The 25,153-nt window shown below is 52.4% G+C and overlaps 1 protein-coding gene across 4 annotated transcripts in view; it reads right to left on the reverse strand.

Annotated features, from left to right (window-relative positions):
• Positions 1-2,933: 2,933 nt before the first annotated feature.
• The window catches only part of Nckap5l (NCK associated protein 5 like), a 40,422-nt gene continuing 18,202 nt past the window's right edge, over positions 2,934-25,153 (reverse strand). Inside the window, exons 1-13 of one of the 4 annotated variants that reach the window (XM_087899272.1) lie at positions 23,072-23,091; positions 16,801-16,861; positions 15,512-15,640; positions 15,091-15,159; positions 14,967-15,005; positions 14,174-14,293; positions 10,107-10,220; positions 6,590-9,204; positions 5,113-5,275; positions 4,868-4,949; positions 4,271-4,579; positions 4,044-4,186; positions 2,934-3,826 (exon numbers count right to left, since the gene is read on the reverse strand). In XM_087899272.1, coding sequence (XP_087755398.1) covers positions 3,617-3,826; positions 4,044-4,186; positions 4,271-4,579; positions 4,868-4,949; positions 5,113-5,275; positions 6,590-9,204; positions 10,107-10,220; positions 14,174-14,293; positions 14,967-15,005; positions 15,091-15,159; positions 15,512-15,622 — 3,975 coding nt within the window. In that variant the 5' untranslated portion in view covers positions 15,623-15,640; positions 16,801-16,861; positions 23,072-23,091 and the 3' untranslated portion in view covers positions 2,934-3,616. Of the gene's footprint in view, positions 3,827-4,043; positions 4,187-4,270; positions 4,580-4,867; positions 4,950-5,112; positions 5,276-6,589; positions 9,205-10,106; positions 10,221-14,173; positions 14,294-14,966; positions 15,006-15,090; positions 15,160-15,511; positions 15,641-16,286; positions 16,756-16,800; positions 16,862-23,071; positions 23,092-25,153 lie in introns of those variants that run through there. The other 3 variants (XM_087899274.1, XM_087899271.1, XM_087899273.1) reach the window with 3 other exon arrangements.

The following is a 25,153-nucleotide window of genomic DNA, read 5'->3' on the forward strand; positions in this document are numbered from 1 at the left end:
AGGAACACCTCTTCTCATCGTTTCTTTTAGTAGACCTTCAAAAACATTTTATTATTGATTAAATAATTAATTAGCTAACTTAGTTATGTTGTTGTAGAGAGGTCAGAGACAATCTGCAGGAATCAGTCTCCTCTGCTACCAGAGTTCTAGGGATTGAACTCAGGTCATGAGGCTTGGTGGCAAGTGAGCCATCCTGCAGGCTTGTTTATTCAGGACATTAGTCTAGTATGTTGCTCAGGCTGGCTTCAAACTTTCAGGATCAAATGATCTTCCTGCTTTAACCTAACTGGCTAGTACTATAGTGCATGACCTAAGCCGGGCCTGGGGGAAGGGGGCTTGCTCAGTATTAACTCCTGATTTAGATGGAGTCTTGGTATATTTATCAAAGTGTCCTTGTTTGTGGGAAGTAAGCACTATAGTATCTGAGATGGTGGAGCAACAAGCTGGCGACCCATTTGCAAGTAGTTTAGGAGAGAAAAAGTTCTCTGCACCACACTTGAAACACTCACTCATGCATGCCATCACTTCAACTTAACTGTGTGTATCTTAACTGGAAGTCTCACTCTGGTGAGGCAGAGGCAGGATTTCAAAGTTGAGGAAAGCCTCCTGTTTCAAAAAAGAAGTAAAAAAAAAAAACCCTACAAACAAAAATCTTAACGCTCTTAAGACCAAATTTCTTTCTTTTCTCTTTTGTGACAGGGTTTCTATGTTTAACAGCTCAGTCTGTCCTGGAATTTGTAGACCAGGCTGGCCTTGAACTCAGGGATCCACCTGCCTCCCAAGTGCTGGGATTAAAGGTGTGTGCCATCACTGCCTGGCCTGTTTGCCTTTAATTAGAAAATTTTAAAAAAAGGTTTATTCCTAAAATCACAGACTTGCCAAAAAGTACTTACCATGAACTTGTGTCTTTTAAGAGATTATATACTTGAAGTACCTCAGAGAGGGAGGAGGGTGTCTAGAGGAAGGAGAATTATCTGGGGGAGGAGGGGATCTAGAGGGAGGAGAGCATCTAGGGGGAGGAGAGCATCTGGGGGAGGAGAGAATCTAGGGGGAGGAGGGCATCTGGGGAAGGAGAGAACCTAGTGGGAGGAGGGGATCTGGGGGAGGAGAGCATCTGGGAGAGGAGAGGATCTAGGGGGAGGAGGGGATCTGGGGGAGGAGACCATCTGGGGGAGGAGGGCATCTGGGGGAGGAGAGGATGTAGGGGAGGAGACCATCTGGGGGAGGAGAGCATATAGGGGAGGAGAGCATCTGGGGGAGGAGAGAACCTAGGGGGAGGAGACCATCTGGGGGAGGAGAGCATCTAGGGGGAGGAGGGCATGTAGGGGAGGAGAGCATCTGGGGAAGGAGGAAGGGATCTGGGGGAGGAGGTCATCTAGAATTTGCTGCTGAGCCTTTCTTTTTTTAACTTTTTTTTTTTTTGGTAATGGAAATAAAACATACTATTTGTGGGGGTAAAAAAAAAAAAGCTAGAAATAGGAAAAGAAAATAAAACCACTGCAGCCCTGAGAAAAAGCTCAGTCCACAGTTTTGGGACGGCCTGCAAAGGAAGTGCAGCAGTGAGTGGTGTCTTTCTTCATGGGAAGGTGAACACTTGCCCATTGTTCTTGAGTTAGGAGTGAGGTCACTCACTTTATGAGCAGCTGTTGCACACTGAGATATCAAGTGTTTTGCCCCAGCCAGGATCAAGGAGGTTTTTAGCCAAGGCCTTCCTTGAAGTCCCAGAAACTGGGTTCCCTGGAGTATCAATAACTGCACCCACACACTCATCCCCAAACCGTTTCAGTTGGAGCTGGGCCCTCATTGGGGGTGGGCACAGTAGAGCTGTGGGCTGCAGCTGTTCAATGCAGAGGATCGGGTAGGAGAGCCATGGCGAAGGGCTGCCTCTGGGCATCGGCATGGCCCATGCAGTCCTGGGATGTTTCTCCAGTCAGCTCACACTGGCCCAGGGACCAAGGTGTACCTGGGAGTTTCAAACTCCCAAGAACAGAGCCCAAGAGCAAACTGACTGGACCCTGGCGAGAATGTGGATGGATCCTTTGGTCTTAGCTTTGAAGGGAAAGAGATGAGACGCAAGCCAAACTGCTTTCCAGAAAGGAATGGCCACTTGAAGGCCTGGGCAGTTCTAACAGGAAATGATGTAATACATCAAGCTTAAGGCAATAATAGGCTAAGAGAAAAGTTAGGAGGCTGCAGACTTCCTTCAGCCCACTTAGGAAGAGGCAGGGACATGAAGGCTGGCAAACTTAAATAAAACTGTTAGCATCACCCTGTTCTGGCTCTTGTAATGTCTTCAATGATGACATCAACTAGGGGAAGAAGGGATAGGCCAGACATGCATGGACTGCAGAGCGTTCAGGGGGAAGTAGCTGATGGGACCACCTGGCTTAGCACAACCTAATACACAGGTGAGGAAGACTGAGGTTTGTAGTGATTCAGCTTTTAGAACAGCAGCTTTGGTGATGACGATCCTTGACTTCTGGTCTAGTGCTCTGCAGCTATAGGGGATGGTTTGCAAGCCACGAGGACGGGAAGATGACATGGTGTAGCACCCACCAGGCTCGTCCCCTCTCTGCCTGGGCAGTCACTAACTGTTGTTCCTCTGCGCAAAGCCAGTGAGGCTGCTCTTCAACTGGCCTGTCCCCCAGCTGGCACACTGGGGGGCTTGAGTGCACCATCAGTCTTCCCCATCTCTCCCCAAGGCTGCCCAGCCTTGTGCCTTCCCTGGCCTTGGGGGCAGCCTCAAACCTCAGATCTAAGCAGGACCTCGTTCACAAACCCCTAAGTCACCTCCTAGAGGACTAGCCACATTCTCTTGCTGAAAGGCAGGCACACAGCCTCATAAGAGCATCTGGGGTTCCCTTGACCTGCCCACCTGCCCACCTCGGGATTATGTAGAGAAGCTAGCAAGGCTAGCATAAAGGGAGACGCTGTCACGCAACAGTCGCGGTGGGGAGAGGCCACCATATTTTATTAGGGATACCGCAGAAGCAGAGGCTGGAAGCAGAGCAGCCGCTTTAAACATCAGATAAATTAACTGCAGTGCGGGCTGGGCGTGGGGACTGGGCCAGGCGCTTTTATATATATACGTATATATATAAAAACAAAGATGAAGACAGACAAACAGACCCCAAAGACGTGGGGAAGGGAGGCAGCACCATTCAGACAGCAGGGAGGACCAGGGCAGAGAGAGAAGGCAATTTGTCCCCCTCATCCCCAAACTCCACAAGCCTGGGGCTTCCAAAATTGGCCCCATGGGGGCTTTTGGGGCAAGGTTGCAGCCAGGTTGGGCAGAAATGGCGGGCAGGAAGCCCAGCACCACAAGATGGCTCCGCCTAAAGCGGGAGCTGGGACAAAGCAGTCTGGGCCCCAGTCCCTTAGAGAAGAGCCTGACTCTGGGCGAACTAAGGGACCAGGGGTGAGGTCTCTCCCTGAGCTGAGCATGGTTGTCTCATCCACAGCAGCAGTGGGGTATGCCAGGGACCCCTGTCACCTTCTTATCCACCTTCTCCTTGGTCCCTTCAGATGGAGCCTCACTGGCTCCGAGGCAGGGAGCATGAAAGCAGGCCCAGTCTGGGGTCCCCAGCTCCGGAGGAACTGGAGTGGGTGCAGTCCTTCAGCCCTGACTCCCACAGGACGACAGCGAGTCATAGAGTGAGTCACTTAGGGACTCGGAGGTCTCCAGCCCGGGAGCTCCCCCACTGGCCACTCTGCCTTCCTCGCCCATGTCCGACGTGCTGGGGGTACGACTGCCCCCAAATGCTGGGCCCTGAGGCGTAGTTGTGCGGCTAGGCTCCAGGCTCTGCTTCCGGTCCACGGGCAGGGCCTAAAGAAGAAGGACCTGCTAAGAGGACCTCAGAGGCAGACTGGCGTTCTGACCATACACAGTCCTTCCAAGGTTCTAGGGAGCAATGAAAGCCCTCTCCCAAAACGGGCCATCACCCCTGGATGGGCAGGCTGTAAGCACCTTACCAGGCACGTCTGTCTCCCGGTGTCCCTCCCTCCCAGCCCAGGCCCCTTTCTTCTTCCTTCTGGAAGCTTACCATGGTGGTCCTAGGCAGGCCCTCCAGTTGTCGGGGTGGGCACAGGAAGGGGTCGCTGGAGCTGCCAGTTGCTCTGGTGTTGGGGAAGGTCCAGTTCTTGGCCAGCTGGACAGGTGGGGGAGGGCCTGGATCTTCACAGGGATCTGCCCAAGAGAAGGGGAAAGTGGCTGCGTCTGCCCAGCGCTAAGCATCCTCTTGACGGTTCCACTGCCTGCTAGGACACTCACCATCAGGACAGGTCTGATGGCTTCGGTGTCCTGAAGGAGCAGTGAGAAGTCCAGGAAAGGCTGGCATGCTGGGGTGCCGCCCACTCACCAGCAGCTCTTCAATGCCTGGCACCTCCCGCTCCAGTGTGTGGGCACGACGAGGGACTTTGGTGAGGGCTGAAGGCCGAGCTGGGGGTGCCCCTGGCGAAGGCTCTAGACGCAACGACTTGGTCTTGGGGAGATTCTTGTTGGGGGTTCCACTGCTGCCGTGATCTGGCGGGGGGAAGGTCCCAATGCCACTGTCCAAGGTCCGAGTCAAGGAGCCACAGGCTGTGGAGAGAGCACACAGCTTGAGGCCCGGGCTCAGCCCTTGGCGCTCTCCCAGCTTCAGGCCCCTCCTCCCACCCAGTCTTCTTGGCCCCGAAGGACGGTACGAATCTGCCACTCTCTCTCAGGTTGACACAGGTGGCCCTAAGGGCAGGGAGAATTATTCCTATGCAGCCACTGAGATCTACATCCCCGGCAGCTATGGCTGGGCACCAACATGTCACTCAAGACCTGGCACTACTGGCTCTGCTGCAGTGACAGGCAGTGAAGAGGGAAGGGGACCCCGCTGACCTGTAAAGTGTGTGGTGGAAACTGGCTCGGCCAGGCTGTCCTCCGAGGGCATCTCTTCCCGCCTACCTGGCTCATTGCTGGGCTGTGTGGGTACAGAAGATATGGGTGTCCATTCCAGTGACTCCCAAGTCCCCCTACAGTGCCTCTAGGGGTACAGAAGGCTGGGTGGTCGGCCCTATGCAGACTACGGCGTCCAGGTGCCCAGGAAGCCAGGCCCTTGATGCAGCCCCTGCTCAAGAACTTACCTTTCCAGAAGGTTTTCCGCAGCCCTGAAGTGGCCCTACCAGGCCATTCCGGGGTCCACAGGCAGGCCAGGGACTCTTGGGGTCAGTGGACGCTGGCTGGAAATCCCCATACTCAGGCTTGGGCTCCCGCCAGCTCTTGGGGGGCAGCTCCTTGCCGTCCACCCTAGGAACAACAGCACAATGGACATGAGGGAAATCGGTGTCTCCCAAGGCTTGAGGTTGAAATGCACCGTTCCTAATGAGGTATTAAGATGGAAATGCTGGTCAGATGGCAGTGCTGGCACACATGTTTAATAGGCAGATGCATCTCTGTAAGTTCAAGGCCAGTCTGATCTACAGAGTGAGTTCCAGGATAGCTGGGCTACGCAGAGAACCCTATTTTAAACCCCCATCCGAAAAGATGGAAACGTTGTCAGGCATGGTGCTGCGCACCTTAATTCCAGCACCAGGCGGAGCTTTGAATTTGAGGACAGTCTGGGCTACACAGGGAGTTTCAGGACAGTCTACATACTGAGACTCTGTTTCAAACAGAGAGACAAAAGATGAAGATGCTTCCAGAGGTAGGACCTTTCGGGAAGTGACCAGTAACAAGCATAGTCATTAGGGTACAGACCCATGACTGGTAGTTTTCAGGAGACACCAACAGAGTCACATACATTCCCTATTTCAGTCCATGACACTTGGGATGCTCTGGAAGGAGAAGGCAATCACCAGATATGACCCATGGATCTCTAGAGCCATGGTCCAAAATGAAGCGCTTTATAAAAGTGGTTTGTCTTAGATATGCATTTAATTAGTGGTACAAAATAGACTAATATACCAGCCATGAACCCTCCATCAGAGGTGGTCCTAGAGAGGTACTTTCTGCTGCCCATCCTGGGGAGATGGCCATATGGATGACTCCTCCTCCCGAGGTTTATGATGGGCAGGGTGGGGGAGGGGAAGCAGGAAAATAAGGAGGGGCAGGAAAAAGCGTGGGGGCCCAGATTCAAATCCTCCCAGGGTCATCATGCCCTGGCTCAGTGGCAGGCACTAGATACAACAGTCCCAGCCTGCTGCCCTGGGGTGTCTGAGAACATGGTAGTCCCAAATGAAAGCCCTTCGCAGGGTCTGAGTCCTTCATTCTTTTTACCCAACTGGCCTAGAAAGAGTAAACATTGTAAGTGGGTCCCCTTCCCTAAACCACTACCCCTTAGTGGCAAGAGTCAAAGGGGTCTTTCTTGTCCTCTCTGAGGCAGACTTCCATCAGCCTGGTTAGGAGCAGCCTTCAATTAGGCACCTGGGGGGGGGCGCAAGAATTGGGGGAGGTGGTGGGTTAAAAGAGAGCTAGTCTTTCTGAGTCTGACACCAGTCAGCATGGAGGAGGAAGACAGGGCTGTCAATCCCACACTTCTGAATCCTAATCCTCCTACTTGGTCACTGCATTCCCCTTGACCTCTGGAAAGCCCCAGCACTCCCACCTGGTCCAGGACCTCACCTGTTCAGGAGCTGCTGCATGAAAGTGTCTGCACCCTGATACATGCCAGCTAGCTGGCCTTGCACTTGCCCCAGACCTGTGCCGGGCACGGTGGCTGGGCCTGCAGGCCGCGGGCGGGCTCTGCTGCTCAGGTAGGCCTTCTCTTCCTCCAGTGCCCGGCGCAGGTCCTCTGCCTTAGCCATCAATTTGGAGATGTTGAGACTCTCAGCCTCCAGCTTCCGGGCGTCTGTCTTGACTTCTTTCCGGAGTGGGGAGCCTCCACCAGTCCCTTCCTTGTTCTTGGCAGCCTCTGTGCGGCGGTTCAGAGCTGGAAGTTTGCTCTTTTTAAGGCCAAACCAGCTGGCAATGCTGCTGGTATTGCGGTGCTTGGCTTCGGAGCCTGGCGTCCGTTCCTGACCTTGAAGTCGCAAGACATTCTCCTCAATGCCCTTCATCACCTTCTCCTCGATGGCCGAGTGTGGGGCTGGCCCTTCTGGGCCCTGGCTCGGATCGGTGGGGCCAGGTACCGGGGATGTAGGCTGGCCCACTGTGTTGCTGCAGTCTGCCCAAGGTGGGCCCTTCCCTTTGTCAGGCTTGGAGGGCTCCTTGGTGCCTAAGGGTGCCACAGGTCGGGGCGCCACCTTGGTGGGTGACTTGGAGGGTAGCTTTGTCGGACTGCTGTGAGGGCTTTTGGGCTTGTTCAGGCTAGGGGCTGGGGTTGGCACTTTTGCAGGTGTGCGGGGCACCTGGGGACACAGAGCCCCTGCCAGCCGACTCTTAGCTAGCTCCACTTTGGTGAGGCAGCTCCTTGGTGAGATGGGTTCCAGGTCCACTCGAGCACCCATGGAGTGGGAGGAGTAGACTCGGGCCCCAGGATCTGTCAGTCCCAGTTCCTGCTGCTTCAGGCTGCTTGTGCCTAAGGCCACGGCTCCCCTCAGGATGCCCTTAGCTTCTGGCTGTTCAAGAGGCCTCGTGGAGGGAGGCATGTCTCCAGTATTCTCACCTGACCGCCCTAGTCCCTTGGCCTTCTCCGTGCCAGGCCGGACTGGTACTCCGTTCTTCTCTAGACCCAGAGGCCCCTCGGGGCCTGTCTTCAGTTTGCTAAGGGCTGCCAATCTGTCCCGCAGAGGTGTGTGGCTAGGATCACCAGGTCGCCGCCCTGATCCCTGGCCAGGCTTCTTGGATGAGCCACCCGAAGTCCTGCGGCTGGGGTGGGGAGACTCAGAACCTGCCTTGTCCAGACCCTTCTCCTGGGGGCTCCCATATGAGCAGGGTTCTGAGAGGCCAGGGCTGGGAGCCCCAGGGCTCCTGAGGACCTCAGGGGCCTGGGGTACCTCCAGAGTCAGTTGTGAGTAGGCGGGCACCTGCAGCGGGGATGGAGGTGGCTCTGGGGAAGAGCTTCTAAAGGCGTTCCGGGAGAGGTCCAGGATGTTTTCAAAGCAGGGAGATGCTACTGGTCCTGGAGACAGTGTAGTGGGCACAGCTGACTGTGAGGGTCTGAACTGCACAGACTCTGGGACTGCAGAGCAGGGCGAAGGGCTGTTGGGCAGGCCCTGTGTCCCGTCTGGGGACAACTCTCCTCCACCCAGACCTCTGCGGGCCAGTAGCGGAGAGGGGCTACCATCAGAGCCACTGTTGCGACAGGGGATTCGAGAATTCCGGGGGAGCTGGGGGCTGAGTTGGGGGCCTCCTGGGCTGGGGACCTTCTCTGAGGCTGGAGGCAGTTTGAGAAACTTGAGACCTCTGGCTGGAGAGGGCAGAAGGGGTCCCTGGGCTTCCCCGGGAGAAGGGGGCCCAATTTGGAGCTTGCTTTTCACCTGAGATGAGTGGGAGTGGCCAGGCCGTGAGCCCAGCGGGGCATCCCCTGCACCCACGAACATGCTGAGGAAGGGAAGGGGTCCCTGGCCCTCTGAGGTAGCACCAAATCCCAGCCTGTTGACCTCTGGGGTACCCCCACCCCAAGCTGACTTTGGGAGGCCTTTGGACTTAGACAGCTGCTGGGGTCCTGGATCTGGTGAGGATGGCTTCCCAGCACCTGCGTGGTCACCATTGAGAGGGCCTGCAGCCCCAGCCAGGAAAGCCTGGAGATAAGTCTCTGTGTCTTCGAGGAGTTGGCCCAGGTTCACCTGCTTGTGGGCCAGGGCACCTAGCAGGCTGTCGGGGCTGGGTGCCTCATTGGGGTCGCCTGCTTCATCGGAAGAGGAGGAGGAGCTACTGCCTGGGGCACAGTGTGGGCCAGAGCTGGGGCCCTGAGCTTGTGGGGGAGCCCTGCTAGGTGCCCAGGGTTGCCGGGTACTTCCATCTTCCCCAGGGCCCCCCAAGAGACGCTCCCAGTGCAGCAGAGCTCCTAGGCTCCCAGAGCCGAGCAGCAGATAGGGTGCCCAGGGGGAGGGCTCAGGCTGGGGTGGGCCACAGAGCTCGCCATTGATGGGCTCTGGGGAGCTGGGGCCCTGGCCTGGGGGCCGCCAGGGGGTGGCCGGTGAGCAGGCGAGCAAAGGGTCAGTCTCCTCCAGGGCACGCAGCACCTCTAGAATCTGGGCTTTCTTCCGAAGAAACGGGGACAGAGCATCCAGCGCTGGGGGTGGAGTGGCTGGAGTTGCCGGGCCTCCTGGCCGCAACTGCTGTTCCCAGCACACCTGGGGAGAGACGGCGTGGGGAGAGGTGTGTGTGGCTGGCATGCAAGGCCCAGACAATAAACGTAAGAGAGTATCCTAGGGACAACCTCATCTGGCTGTCTGTCCTACAAATGAACACACAGCTCAGCTTCCTCGGGGACAGCTGAGCCCTGCTTAGCCCAGCTGCTGTGCCTCATACCCGGAGCAGACTGGTTACCCCATGCCCAGTTTTCCATCCCCACCACTCTTCACATTGCCAGGCTTGATCAGCTCCAGTTCTGACTTCCATATTTGTTCTAGGATGGAGGGAAGCCTGTCTGTTTTTCTGGCTCCAGAAAGAGATATTCAAGAGGAGGGTGTATCATAGCCAAGACCTAAGTCACTCGCTGCAGGCAAGCCTAGGCCTTCCGCAGCCAGCCGACCAGCAGGCAGGAGTGCCAGCAGAAGGGACCTGTGGATGCTTCCATGACTCTCTCTGTGACCCAGTCCCTTCTTGTTCTGGTACAGTGCTTAACTACATCCACTGTGGAGTCAGAGTGGATCAAGTCCAGGTCCCTTCATTTACATGACCTTCAGCAAGCCATCTGAGCCCTAAGTTTCAGGGTGTCCAATGTGAAAAGAGATAGTGATTACGCTTCACCCCATAAAAGAGCCCCAAGGTATCCTGCACAGTCGATACCCGGTATGGAAGGGTCAGCAAGTGTGAGCACTGACCCCGCTGCACGACTGCACACATTGGCCTGCAGGCCATGGCGCGGGGAGGGCAGGCCTGTTTTTCTTGGTCTAAGGCTGACAGCTGAGGGCTCACACTTCCAGCCTGGACAGGAGTCTGCACATAGGAAACAGCCCCTCCCCTCAGACTTGCTAAGAGCTGGCAGTGGAGCCTCTAGTCACTCAGACACAGCATCAACACCCAGTCCTACCTCTCTTTGCCCAGCACAGTGTCCTAAAGGAAGGGAGGTGGCTGGTCCCTCAGCAGCATTCAGGGACGGGGAGGCTGGTGCTTCTGACGGTGTCTGGAGTGGGGTGAGTGGGATCTGCAGACAAGGGAGAGTTGCACAGCTGTCATCAAGCCCTCACACAGCCAGGCAGGCGTTCCTACCTGCCGTGCCCTTCAGAGAGCTCTCCCAGTCAGGGAAGCCTAAAAGCTGGAGCCTGAAGACAGAGCAGGGTCAGGTAGCATGGAAGTAGACTAGCACAGAGGATTTGGGCTGGGAGAGACGTCCTAGGGCCAGGACCCGGTGTGCCTATCTCAGCTGCAGCACTACTTTGCTTTCCCGTTTACAAAGGAAACTACCATGAAGGTTCCTTCCTGTTCTGACCACCTAGGATCTGAGTATGCAGAGACGGAAGGGCTTAGAAAATGAAGGCAGGATGGATAAGATGGCTCAGTGGGTAGAGCACTATGCAAATGTGAGGACCAGGACTCGAATACCCCACATCCGTATGCATACCAGGTGGGCTATGAGACAAAGACAGGGGCTCCCTGAAGCAAGCTGGCTACCTACACTATCCAAACCATCCGGCTCTGGGGTCAAGTGGGATCCTGTGCCTCAATAGAAGGTAGGGAGAACAACTGAGGAAGACACACCAACCTTTGGCCTCTACCTGCAAGTACACACACATACATGTGCCCATCCATACACATGCATGCATACCACACACATATATACACACACAAAAAGAACCAAACTAGAGAAGACAGGCTGAGCAGGGGAGATCAGTAGGTAAAGTGCTTGCTATATAAGCATGAAGCCTAAAGTTTTTGATCCCCAGGACACATACATATATATAAAGCCAGGCACAGTGGCATGCCCTATTCATTCCAGCTTGCAGTCAGCAAAAGGTCAGTGAAACATCCTCTTCCTTTCCTGTGTTCCTCTGGGACAAGGTGGACAGCGTGCGAAGAATGGGTCACAACCAAGGTTGACCTCTGGTGTACACGCTCACACACATGCACAGGAACATACAAACACACACACACGAAAAAAGCCATCATTCTGTGTTCCCCAGTGGTTTCATGAGCTGAATGGGAATGAGTCAGCTTTAACCCTTCACTTACTCTGTCTCTCACAGCCTTCAGCGTCTGCCTTGCCTCTGGCCATTTGCAGCCCAGAGCTTCCCGCTTCTGGCCTGGACAGTGCTTGGCATTCCAGTGAGTCCCCTAGACCCCATTCAGTGGCCCTCTAGTCTGGCACATCCGTTTCCTAAAGCGTCCTCATGCTACAAAGCCTCCTTTCCTGGCCGTTGCCCACCGGAGATCTTCTCCCCTCCCAGCCGGCGATTCTCAAGACAGCTGCTCCAGCTTTTGTCACCCGCATCCTTTCACACATCCTTTGCTCTAGGCAAGCCGCCAGCATGCCCCTGTCTAGGTGTTCAGAAACAGGGATTCCTTCTGTCATCCTCCTGACCAATAGCATTTCCTTACAGGAACCTTAAGTCTCTCTCTTCTCTCTCTCTCTCTCTCTCTCTCTCTCTCTCTCTCTCTCTCTCTCTGTGTGTGTGTGTGTGTGTGTGGTGCTTGCACATGTGTGCACGTGTGCATGTCGGTGCTTTTCCTCAGGAGTCACCTGCCTTGTTTTTGAGACAGGGTTCATCATTGGGACCTGGGGCTCAGTGAGCAGGCTAGTGAGTCCTGGGGCTCAGTGAGTAGGCTAGTGAGTCCTGGGGCCCAGTGAGCAGGCTAGTGAGTCCTGGGGCCCAGTGAGCAGGCTAGTGAGTCCTGGAGCCCAGTGAGCAGGCTAGTGAGTCCTGGGGCCCAGTGAGCAGGCTAGTGAGTCCTGGGGCCCAGTGAGCAGGCTAGTGAGTCCTGGGGTACAGTGAGCACGTTAGTGAGTCCTGGGACTCAGTGAGCAGGTTAGTGAGTCCTGGGGCCCAGTGAGCAGGCTAGTGAGTCCTGGGGTACAGTGAGCACGTTAGTGAGTCCTGGGGCTCAGTGAGCAGGTTAGTGAGTCCTGGGGCCCAGTGAGCAGGCTAGTGAGTCCTGGGGCCCAGTGAGCAGGCTAGAGAGTCCTGGGGCTCTTCCTGTCTCCGGCTCCCCAGAGCTTGAATGAAAACTGCATGGTATCATGCCCAGCGTTTTACATGGGGCCTGTGGATTAGACACAAGCCTTAACATTTGCACAAGAGCAATAAGACCACTGAATAAGCCACCTCCCCAGGCCTCCGAGGGCTAGCTGTCCCCATACTGGGATAAGCAGTATTGCCACACTTGACTGTAGCATGGCTGCCCACAGACTGCTCTAAGCAGTCTCAGCCTTCCAGGGCCACACCCACTGCGCACAGAATGTGACCCCCACATGGCCTTGAGATGCAGTTCAGTTCCTCAGGCTTTGGCAAAGGCGTGGCTCACGAGAAAAGCTTCGTTGTGTCTGCCGAACAGAGCTTTTGCATAGTGAAGCACACCCTGGGAATCACATCAGTAGTAGAAACTGCTGCCACTTACTGACTTCCTGTGAGCCAACCACTATATATTATCTCATTTAATCCGAGCAACAATGTGTAATGTAAGCATTTTCATGTCCATTTGTAAGGGGGAAACCTATAGTTTATCCAGTTTGATACTTTGCCCGAGGTCACACTTAGTTAAGAAGCAGTTCAGTTAGAAATCTAACCCCAGTTTATCTGAGGCCAAGGTTTGTAATTTTCCATTGCATCATGGTAACTTGGAATAGAGAGATCTGCTAGACAAAACCCTCAGTGGTCCCAGAGTTCATCTAGGTTTTCTAAAAACCTGACTTAAGGTTGCTCCCTGTTTCGCTATCAGTCACTGAAACTGAGGGAGCTTGGTGACGGTAGGCCTCAGTTCTGGGCAGGTTTTCAGGGTTCTGCCCGGCAGTGACACAGCAGGGCAGGAACAACTGCTGACTCTCCCCTGCTGGTGGGGGCCCAGTTCAGGGGTCAGGCTCTAGGCTGCATTATCCGGCGAGATACACAAGTTCAGACCGACAGAGACACAGCTCAGCTCCTCCCTGCTAAAGCCCTTCTCTTCTTGTCAAGCTGGGGAAGGGCTGGTTGCTCCTCAGAAGTGACCTGCTTCTCTCCTCAACTTCCAGATTGCTCTTTATCTTCTTTCTGTGTCTCATCCCATCTTTGGGGTCCCTGACAGGTGGCACCAGTGACAAATGAACACAGGGCCCATCCACAGAGCCTTCCACTGTTCCCAGGGCAGGTAGGAGCCAGGCTGCCAGCAGAAACCACTGCCTCTGAAGGTACGAATCAGAAGCCAGTGTGTGCAGCCATATACATCTGGTTACCAGGGTGATGAGCCTTTCTTGTCCTCTCTGTGACACGAAGCCACGGGTTGTTTACGCTTAGCCCTGCCCTAGCCCTGGCCAGGAAGAAGCCGCGTCAGTGGCCACAGGGCCTCTATGGAGCTAGAAATAACTGCATGTCTAGCCTCCACCCAATTCTCCACACAGGGCTGGAGCAAGTTTGAATTTTCTGTCAATAAGAAGGGGTACACTGGCCAGGTGGTGATGGCATATGCCTTTAATCCTAGCACTTGAGAGGTAGAGGCAGGCAGATCTCAGTGAGTTTGAGGACAGCATGGTCTACAAAGCAAGTTCCAGGACAACCAGGGCTACACAGAGAAACCCTGTCTCAAAACCAAAAAAAAAAATTAAAAAAAGGAAGGGGGTTCCCTGAGGGTCATACTCACAATCTCAGTACTCAGGAGAATTGCCTCAAGTTAAGGTCAGCCAGGCTAGAGTGAAAATCTGTTCAACAACAACAAAGATGCTGGCTGGCTGGGTAGGGAGGAACTGGGAATGGGTAGCAGCTAAGTTTGTAAGAGGATTCAGTGAGTTTTCCCTCCCTCAGCTAAGGTATGAGTTTGTTAGTCTGGGTAGGCCTTCCCTGCATGGCCCTGCAAGCCCCTGTGCTGAGGACAACTCATGCCCTGCTCCTATGAGGTGAGCAGAATGGAATGCTGATGCCAACAGGGCCACAGACGCTGGCTCCAGGGAGAAAGGAGAAGCATTTTGCCTACCTGAGGGAGGGGGTTGGCCGTGAGCTGTAGCTTTTGCTGTAATAGTGCGCTCAGCATCTGGTTCTGTCGCTCCAGGTCAAACACCCTCTTCTTCAGCTTGATACACTCTTCCCGCAGGTCCTGTCCACCCAGGAGGTACAGGAAGCAAGGTGGGGAGGCAGGAGAGGAATGGAGAAATGAGCAGGTCTCAGCCCAGCCAGCTGTATTCACGGCTACAGCCTCTGGGGACCAGTTCTCTAGGTTTACTATTCTAATGGACCATAAAGGCCAGGGTCTCTGTCCTTTTCACCATTTCTGGGGCTGGCTTCCTCCCGCCTAGAAATCGTGTCAAAGAAAGGTCATAAGACATGGACGACCCTGAAGTCAAAGGGCTTCATGGTATGGTTATCCGCAGCAAATGTTTCCGGGCCACTGGGCCTCATAGCGTCAGTACCGCTCTGACCGCCATCCCAACCTAGAGAAGCCAGCGGGTTCAGACTAAGGGAAGGCGCCAAGTCCAAATCAAAGTTCCCACATTTCAGAGACCAGATCTGGCCTTACCTATCCCCACCCACCCCCCCACCCCCTCCACTGCCACCCCCCACTCCCCCACCCCGTCTCCTAGTAAAGAAAGATGGTCCTGCCAGAGGCAGCAGATTGGGCCCAGGTGGAGAGAGGATCAATGATAGCTCCTCCTACATTCCTCTCTCTCTCCTCTAGGCCCCTGGAGTCCCAGGATAGCCCTCCTGACTACATTCTGGGTCTACCTCGTGGTGGTCGGGTGTGAGTATGAGATGGTTCTTGAATCACTCACCTTCTGGTTCAGTAGTGCCTGGACCACATGGTTGGCAACCTGGAGACAGAAAGCCCGGAAGCTGAGCTGGCATCGTGTCTACCCATACCCATCCCCAGCACTGTCCTTTGGCATACCCACAGACCTCATCCAGACAGCGTTCGTAAGTCTCCCGCTGGTTCTCATTGGCCTGGGCGAGTGCTGAGTTCTCTGCCTACAGGGGGAGGAGGAGAAGGGAAGTGTTGGAGCTCATTCTTACCACGGGGGAAAGGGATGCTTTGCCTTGTCCGTCAACTGGGCCCTAGGTCATCTGACTGTTTTATTCAGTAGTCTTTGAGACCACCATTTCCCCTGGGGTCAGCAGGGCCATAAAAGTGAAGAGGCAGGGAAAGACACTTGGGGTATAGGATAGTTCACCCCTTTGCACACGTCTTCTTTCCAAGCTGCTCAGGGGAACTGCACTAAAGCACCCAGCCTCCTCCAGCTTGGCAAACCCTGGCTGGGCAGCCCTGACTCCCCAGGGTCCTGGCCAGCACCACTGCCCCACCCTGTCTGCCACCACACACCTCCAGCTCCCGAAGTCGGTGCAGAAGCTCGTGGCAGGTGCCCAGCTCCATGCTGCTATCGTCACCAGCCACTGGCTTCAGGCTTCCAGTGCCTACGGCCGGCTGCTCCATCGCCTTGGGTGTCAAGCCCTGGGAACAAGAGAGCGAAGCCCTGGCAGGCTACTCACAGGCAAGAAGAGAAATAAAGAGGAGGACAAAACTCTTTGACCCCTGTTACACCGTGACAGTGCGACAGCTCAAGGTCAGGCTGGTGACCCGTTTGCCCTTGGGGCAGAGGCTAAAGAAATCTCAGTGTCCCCATACCCTGCCCGGGTTCGGTTCCCAACACCTACACAGCAGCTATGCTCTGTCACCTCCTCAACACAGTGGAAAGTATCCCGTGTCCCTCCAACACTTCTAATGGCCCAGGTACTGAGAGAGCTGCTTTGCAAGGGGGCCCTCTCTGCAGGCGCCTCCTGCTGCTGCCCAGCAGCAGGTCTTCCCATTGTGGCCTGGGCTCTTGCAGCCAGTCTGTGCTTGGTGCTGCTCCGGCAGTTCTGTAATGGTCCCCTGACCAAGGCTTCTGAGCACAGGGTACAGCACTTCCTTCCCTGCCCAAGCTCACACTGTCCTCGTGAAATCTGGCATGCAGCAGACAGGCTGAAGACAAGAGACTTGTCTACCCTGGACAAACAAGCACAGCAGAGCTCTGACGAGCAGTGTGCCGTGTGTTCCTCCTGTCCACGAGGCTCCCGCCATTGCTGTTAGCTGTAAAGGCCAAGTCTTCATCTCTCACCTGAGTCCCACATGTTACGGCCTGACTATGAAATGCCCCCGCTGGGCTCACCTTGAGCACGCAGTCCCTGTCTGGCGGCAGTGCTCTGAGGGCCTATGCAGTCTTTAGGACCTTTGGAGGACACGGCTCAGTCCCTGCGCTCACCCTCCCCACCTCCTGGTCAGTAGATTGTGAACAGTTTTTAGCTCACACTTTTGCCACCAGATGAAGTCACTTTACACGTTCTTCCTTGCCAAAAGCCAAAACTCTTCTCCCATTAAGATGTTCCTGCCAGCTATTTTGGACCCAGTGACACCAAAGCCATAGGGAACCTTAGTGGGAAAGGGCTCCATCGCTTCCTCCTTAGCTGATTAAAGGCCCCATAAAAGGAAATTAGAGATTGTAGATCACAGAAGAGGGAGGAACTCAGCATCCAAACGCGCTCTCCTCCACACTGAGGCACAGTGCGCCCTTCTTGCCCCCAGCCCTTTCTCCAGACCCTCTCACCAGCAAGCACAGGCCTCAGGCTACTCACCGGTCTCTGTCCCTCACCCAGGCTGGCACCCTCACTCTGGCAGCCAGATCGGTCACCTCACCTGTAGAGAAAACAAGGAGATGATGTCAGTGACGCCCTCTCTCGGTACTTGTGAGCAGTGGCTTTGTGCCAGGTAGAGGGCACAGATGCATGCTGAGGAGCCCTGCCATTCCGCTCTCAAAGCTTCTACCTCATGGACAACACAAAGCACAAGACAACACAAGGGTCTGACTATAGGCAGAGGTCTTATCAGCTTTACAGGGTAAAGGATCTGCCACAGTCACATGACTGGTCCACACAACACACTGGACAGGCATGATGCCCCCTCCTTCGTGGTCTCAGCTTTACTGTCAGCTACATGGAACAACTTACATGCAAACTCTGCCCAGCCCTGGGAGCACAGTAGGTAGAACCTGCTGTATTCCTGGAGTTTTACAGCTAGGCTGACTTGAGCTGAAATACTGACCCCAGAGAATTACTTTCCTGGCTTAAGAAATGGGGATAAGGCTACTCAGTACAAAGGGCAGATAGAGGACACATGAGATAATGGATACAGTGTTCAGCAGAAACTCACAGGACACTTCCAACATACCACGTGCTCATCAGGCAGTCCAAAACCTGCTATGACCTTGGGATCATACACAGGAAGCCTAAGTTCCAGGCCCTCTGCACTCGAGTCTTAGATGCAGGGCATCTACACGTCTTAGGTGCTGCCTGGCCTGGCCTGCTCTGTCCTTGGAGGACTTTCCCTTTGAGTCCCTTGGTATATACACTAGAAAGAGTTAGCTGACAGTTTTGAGGGTTTTGAGAGTAACAAGCAAAGGAGAGAAGCCTTTCTAATGGTTTCTGGGCAGGGCCGGGAGGGCAGTGCCAGAGGCCTTGGGGCATGCCAGGCAAGTCTCTGCTGCTGAGCTACAACCCCAGGCCCAAGAAGTCTTTCTTCTTAGCTGTATGCATGCATTCCCGAGCGAGCAGAAAAGGAAGAGCTATGTAATACTTATTTTTAACATTGCACAAGAAAATGTACAGCACTGGCAGCGGGAGGGATGGCGCAGTGGTTAGGAGCACTCATGGCTCTTGGAGATGAGTAGGTTGTTTCCAGCACCCATTTGATCGCTCATAAGCACCTGTAACTCTAGTTCCAGGGGATTCATCACCATCTCCTGACCTTCAAGGGCACTGCACATCCGTGCTGCGTTTACACAATGCAGGCAAAAACATTCACACACATAAAATAAACATAGTAAGTCTTTAAAGAAATAAAGCCCTTTGTTATTTTAACATTGTCAAATGAGCTGAGTATAACTTGATTTTCCCGACATTATCTCATTTGATATATTTAGAAATGGGGGCCTGGGAAAAATGAGAACAACTTTAAGAAGTATTTCCCTTCCCACACATATGTAAGGGTTAAGACTCAGAAGGCCCCAGGTTACATTGACCCTTCGGCAGTTCTGTGCTCACCCCTCAACTCTGGTGTCTGCAGCGTCCCCCAGTCTGTGGTCCTGATGCCCAGTGGTCACCAGCTTTCCCCTCTAGCTTGCACTCTTTGTTTCCTCCATAGCAACTCCCAGGGAAGAGCAGCTGGCATGTATGCACACATCTGTGCACTGGGATGGTGAACGAGGCAAAAGGGATAAACTGGACAGGGCCCAGCGTCCAGAAATAAAACTAAAGCTAGCGAAGTCCAACAGCTTGTGCTCTTTACACAAAAACAAAACCCAAAAGAGAACAGAGGTCATTTACCGGGATGTCTCTTTGGAGCAAAGAGACTGGGAGTATTCTGGAAGCAGAAGCTCTCTCTCAGTCACTCCTGCGCAGACCACCGAAGAGGCAACATGTAAGCTGTCACACTGAGAAAGGTACTGAGCCCATGTGGCTAACATAGATAAGGATAATGGGGTAATATATGTTATAAGAGTTAACAAGAAGCCTGACCTAACGGGCCAATCAGTTTATAATCTTATGAAGTCTTGTGAGTGATTTTCTTTGGGCTTGCCAGTTGTGGGGTACTGGGCGGGACAGATACCCCAACAAGCCAGCCCTCGTGTTACATATGGCGCCCACGTGGATAACTGAATCCACAGAAAGCTTGGGGAAGCTTGGGAAAGAGTAAAGCATGTTTTCTTGGTAGCAGCAATTTCTCGGGTCTGCTCTGCTTGCTAGAGGCAAGCAAGGCTTTCATCTAAGAGAGGCTTCCTCAAGAAGCTAAGAGAGACTCAGCTTCAGCTGCAAAACCCTGCAGCTCTTTTAAGAGGTCCTGCCACGAAACACTTAAATGGTGTTGATCAAAAGCTTAACGCATGCTTTTCGGTTTTCAGCCGTAGCAGGAAAAAAGCTGCACTGTTTTAAAATGCTGGCTTTCTGGACTGTCCTGCCAGGGCAATCTCTGACTCTTTCAGGCAGGCAGTCTGACTGAGTGTGGTCTGTGAGCAGAGTGCTCCAGCTTGCTTGCTGGCAGGGACCTTGAAACGCCATAGAGTTGTGGCAGTGAACTGAAGCTCTGGCTGGTATCTCAGCCATGAGGAATGGGCTGGATCTAGCTGTCAAAGCCACAGCTCTCCATATTGCTTAGTAAATTAAAGGCTTATATAGTCAGAAAAAGAGAGATAAACAGTAAAGAGAGATTCAAAGATGAAGAAAACCTCTAAATGGTTTACAGTGTGTTAAAAATATATGCAGGCTAAAAGGTTAAAGTCATTAAAAATAAATAAGAAAGAAAGGGAGATATAGGGTGTGGTGGTACACAGTTTTAATCCCAATGCCTGGGAGGCAGAGGCACATTGACCTCTGAGACTTTAAGGGGCAGAGGTAGTTGACCTCTGTGACTTCAAGGTGTGGTAGCACACACCTTTAATCCCATTGCCTGGGAGGAAGAGACAGAAAGATCTCTGAGTTCAAGGTGTGGTAGCACACACCTTTAATCCTAGCACTGGGGAAGCAGAGACACGTGGATCTCTGTGAGTTCAAGGTGTGGTAGCAAACACCTTTGAGCCCAGTACTGGGGAGGCAGAGACAGAAGGATCTCTGTGAGTTCAAGGACAGCCTGGTCTACAGTTATTCCAGGACAAAGATATATACAGAGAACCTGTCTCAAAAAGCCAAAAGATAAAAGTAAAAATAAAGAAATAGACGTTAAAATAAAGATGGAAAATACAAAGAGAATCTTGATACTGTATGCTATTATGCTCTCTTTGAATTGTTTGAATGCTGAGGAAGGAGCAACAGTTGCTAGAAGACTTTTGTTTATAAATGCTGCTGAATTAACCCAAGATAGGTATTTTGAAAATACCTTGGATTTAGAACTGAAGTCAAAGGGTATGATACTTTGGAGAAGGGATTTTGCTTTTGTTTCCACAGAAAATGAGAAGCTGTGGATTCATTCAGAGTTAAGAAAAATCATCTTTGACCAAGGGAGGCCACCTGAGAAATCTCCGATAGGAACAGATGGCCCAGAAGACAGAATTCTACATCCAGAACAGATTCAAGACTGCTGCCTGAGATGATCAAGACTCACAGGATACTTCAGTCAGGACTTGATTATAATTCTACATTTTCTTTAGGTCCCCATAAGATTATCAGCACCCCCAACCAGCAGGAAGTAGCCTGAAATACTACGCCCATATTCCCAACAAATGGACTATGGGTATTTTCCTTTGTTTTAAAAAAAAAAAAAAGAGGGAAATGGTGCGGGAGAATTATCTGTATTCTGTCAATCATATTTTAATAAAACGCTGATTGGCCAGGCAGGCAGTATAGGCAGGAAAGCCAGACAGGAAGTAGGGGTGGAGCAAAGAGACTGGGAGTATTCTGGAAGCAGAAGCTCTCTCTCAGTCACTCCTGCGCAGACCACCGAAGAGGCAACATGTAAGCTGTCACACTGAGAAAGGTACTGAGCCCATGTGGCTAACATAGATAAGGATAATGGGGTAATATATGTTATAAGAGTTAACAAGAAGCCTGACCTAACGGGCCAATCAGTTTATAATCTTATGAAGTCTTGTGAGTGATTTTCTTTGGGCTTGCCAGTTGTGGGGTACTGGGCGGGACAGATACCCCAACAAGCCAGCCCTCGTGTTACATCTCTTCATAAATGATAAGAAAGCATCCCAGTCGGGAGTAAGGGCCAGAACTTGAGGTCACTGGAGTTTTATCTGCTGAAGTAGGTGGAGACCCACATACCTCAAAAGCAACCAGTACCTCTCTCCAAATATGAACCCTACATACGAAGAGGCAGGGGTCAAGTTGCACAGGGATATAGTGGATGACCTGCTGTTTCATTTTTTTCTCTTTAAGATTTATTTATTCAGTGTTCTGTCTGCAAGTTCTGAACACCAGAAGAGGGCGCCAGATCTCATTACAGATGATTGTGAACTACCATGTGGTTGCTGGGAATTGAACTCAGGACCTCTGGAAGAGCATCCAGTGCTCTTAACCTCTGAGCCACCTCTCCAGCCCCAACCTGATGCTTCTAAGCTACGAGTGATAGTCTCTCCTGCAGCTCTCTGCAAGTATTGACAAGGAAGACCGTGAGTCATTCCTACTGTGGGAGAAATGCTGTTGTTCCCTTCCCCAGAGGCCTTGGCCACTCAGGATGGCGTCTGTAGGCTTCCAGAAGCAGAGAGCAGGGAGCTGTCAGCCCACTCTGGGAATGGTCACGGGATAAGCCCTGTGCTGAGCCTTGGTGGTGAGAAGAAGCACATCGGTACCCATTTGTGGAGCCGGAAGGCAAGCAGAATACTTTTTTATTGTACTTACTGCATTTGTGTGTATGTGTGAGAGCAGGCCGGAGCATGTGACATATCTCACACTGCATGGCAGTGGATAACTTATGGGAGTTGGTGCCCTCCTCCTACCATGCGGACCTAGGTTGGCAGGCTTGGTGGGAAATGACTTCACCTGCCTTGAAGGTGCCAGAGCTGAAGGTGTACAGAGAGAGTTAGTGTGCGGGGCACAACCCTGGGACACTTGGGAGTTTAGGCAGATGTATCATGAGTTCAGAATCAGCCTGGCTGCATCTTGAGAGCCATTTGTTCTTAAAAACTTTAAAAGATTTTTTTCAAAGAAACTTCCTGTGGCCCTCTAGGGAACACCAGAATGCACCAGTGACATTATCTCCAGGCACACGCCAGACTCAAACAGGAACTCCGCTGATGACAGTCTCATTAAGACCAGGGACTGTACATATGGGATGTCACTGTGCCTCTGGGGCTGAGCACTCTCCTCCTCCCTTGGGTCCCAGGATTTCCGACATTCCACCACATGATCCCACAGCACATCAGAAAGGTTGTATCGGATCACTCCCTGCCAACCAGGCTGGGAAGGGACAAGACAGCTGGGTTTGGAAACTCTTAACTTGAACTGGAAGCTTCTGAATTGGAAACAGGAGGCCCTCTCAAGATGGCTGATTCCCAGGAAGTGGCCTCAGTGGAGAGGGAGTGAAGGGAGGACAAGCAGAGAGCTCTCAGGCAACGGGAGACAGGGAGGGGGAAACTGCGTTAGAGGCGACTGGTTAGCCAGGTGTGTGGCTCACACCTGCAATCTTGACCCTGAGGTAGGAGGACAGCTGGGAGTTGAAGGAGAGCCTGGGCTATGAAGTAAAATACACCACACCAGCTTGGATCTGAGTGAAAACCAGAAATAAATAAATGAAACAAAAACCTTAAACACAAAGGTATGGTGGCTAATGCCCGTAATCCAGGGATTGGAAGAGAGGGGCAAAAAATTAGGCCAACCTGGGCAAAAGGAAACCCGGCCTCAGACAGACAAAGAAATGACTGGGTTACTTTGGGACTTTTCTCAGTGAACTGGGTCATGGTCACCTCTAATCGGTCATGAAACGGCCCTTATCTCCCAATCCCAGTGCCAGGTCTGCTGCATGCAAAGTCCGGCCTCCCTTTAAATCTGGGAAGTTAGAAAGGGCAGAAGTCGTGCACCTACGGAGATCTTGCCATGCTGCCCTTTATTCAGCCAAGGAAAGCAGAGGTCTGTGCCCCCATCCTCTTTTTCTCTAGTCAGGGCCTGAGTCAGTCTCTCTCTCTCTCTCTCTCTCTCTCTCTCTCTCTCTCTCTCTCTCTGTGTGTGTGTGTGTGTGTGTGTGTGTGTGTGTGTGTGTGTGTCCTCACCTGGGCCATCAGCCAAGGCCTTCTGGCCCTGAGGAGCCCCTCATTTCCCAGCTGTTCCCCCAACAGTCCTCCTGGGAAAAAAGCCAGGGGCAGGCGGTGGGGGCGGGGTGGGCAGCTGCAGCAGGAAGGCAGAGATGGGGACTTACTTAAATAAAAGAATCCTCTGGGACACCAACCAGCTCAGCTCCCCCGCCAGCTGCTTTCTGGAATCCCAGCCTGTAACACCCAGGAGTTCACTTGTCAACAGCCAACCTTGGCACCCACAGCAAGCACACAGCAAGCTAAGAGGAGCCCTGGGCTGCGGAGGGTGTAAGCAGGGATAGGGCCAGACCTGAGAGGGTCCACGTCATCTCTGGCCCAAAGTACCTAAGAATTCCAACTGGAATTGGAACTGGGAAAGAGGGCAGACAAGAGTGTCGTCCTGTCCCCGTCATCCCCCGCAGCCCCCCCAACAAGTGGTCCTTCTGCAGTGATGCCTACCACAGGGGTGCAAGTTCTTCCAAACTCAACTCAAAGCAGGGCGGCATGTTATTAGCCCCCTGAAGTCCCCTGGATTTCAAGAGTCCTCACCTCAGCTCAGAGCTCTTGCTGTTCCCTGTCCAAGGCATAACCAACAACAAAAATAGCAGCTGCTGGAGGTGGGGCGAGGGAAGGGGTTCCACACAATGGGTTTATTTATAGGACCACACACCAGGGGCTCAGCAGCCAAGCAGCCTAGGCCCCACTCCCAAAAGGCCAGCCAAGAGCCTGCCCAGCCCAGCTAAAGAGATGGGAAAAACCTCAGACCTGAAGGCAGGGGCATAGCCTAGCCCAGCTCTACAATTTAGTTGCTTTAAGGCGACAATCTCTCAGGAACAAGCCCTTTCCCACTCCAAGGAGACTATTCTAGAATAGTGACTCACAAAGAGTGGCCTGGGTTTCTTGAAGCCCTGTCATGCAGTCCACAAGGTAAAAACTATTTTACAGGAAGAAGACACTGTCCACCTTAAATACTGGCCTTCTCTCTTAAGTGTCTCCAGTAGCATTTCCCAAAGACTGTGCAGTCCACTCTGACAAGGACGATGACGTTGGAAGCGGATGAGACTCTCTACTCTCTACCAAATCAGACACCAGATTTGCAAAAATTGAGAACACTGATATCCCCCTTTTTTTGTTACAGAATGTAATTGCTTTTCATAACATATCACTTTTATTATTTCTTAAATTTTTATTTTACTTTGACTTACTATTTTTTGTTTGTTTTTGGCGACAGCCTTGGCTGGGTTATGGTATTGTGGAATATTTTTTTTTAAATATTTATTTATTATGTATACAATATTCTGTCTGTGTGTATGCCTGCAGGCCAGAAGAGGGCACCAGACCTCATTACAGATGGTTGTGAGCCACCATGTGGTTGCTGGGAATTGAACTCAGGACCTTTGGAAGAGCAGGCAATGCTCTTAACCGCTGAGCCATCTCTCCAGCCCGTGGAATATTATTATAACTAGGAAAAGATGCATTACGTTTATTTATGCTGCAGACTATTACTTTAACTGTGTAAAGGTGTGTTACTTTTGCTGCATTTGCTTAATGATGTAAGAATGTGTGTTTAATTATGTAAAGATGTGTTACCTCTCTTTCACCTTGACTGCCTAAGGCACCTGACTGGACTAATAAAAAGCTCAATGGCCAATGGCTAGGCAGGAGAGGGCTAGGAGGGGAAATAAACAGAAGGAGAATCTAGGCTCAGGAGGAGAGAACAAGGCAGCCCCCAGCCAGCCATAGAGAAGCAGTGAATGTAAGATATACAGAAGAAAGATAATAAGCCCCAAAGGAAAAAGAAACAGGTTAATTCAAGTTAAAAGGGCTAGCTAGAAACGAGCTAAGAATGAGCATTCAAAACTAATAATAAGGCCGGGCGGTGGTAGCGCACGCCTTTAATCCCAGCCTGGTCTACAAGAGCTAGTTCCAGGACAGGCTCCAAAGCTACAGAGAAATCCTGTCTCGGAAAAAAAAAAAATCTAATAATAAGTCTCTGTGTCATAATTTGGGAACTGGTTGGTAGCCTAAAAGAAAAAGCCTGGTACAGGATGGAAGTTTCTTTGTAGACCAGGCTGGCCTTGAATTCAGAGATCTGTCTGCCTCTTGAGTACTGGGACTAAGAGTCCAGCTAGGTTGCTATTGCTGTCATTATTATTATATTATTTTTTCTCCACCCCCCCCCGTCTCTCTCTCCTCTCCTCCTTCTG

Source organism: Myodes glareolus, chromosome 19 (genome assembly GCF_982192425.1).
Source record: "Myodes glareolus chromosome 19, mMyoGla1.1, whole genome shotgun sequence".
NCBI lineage: Eukaryota > Metazoa > Chordata > Mammalia > Rodentia > Cricetidae > Myodes > Myodes glareolus.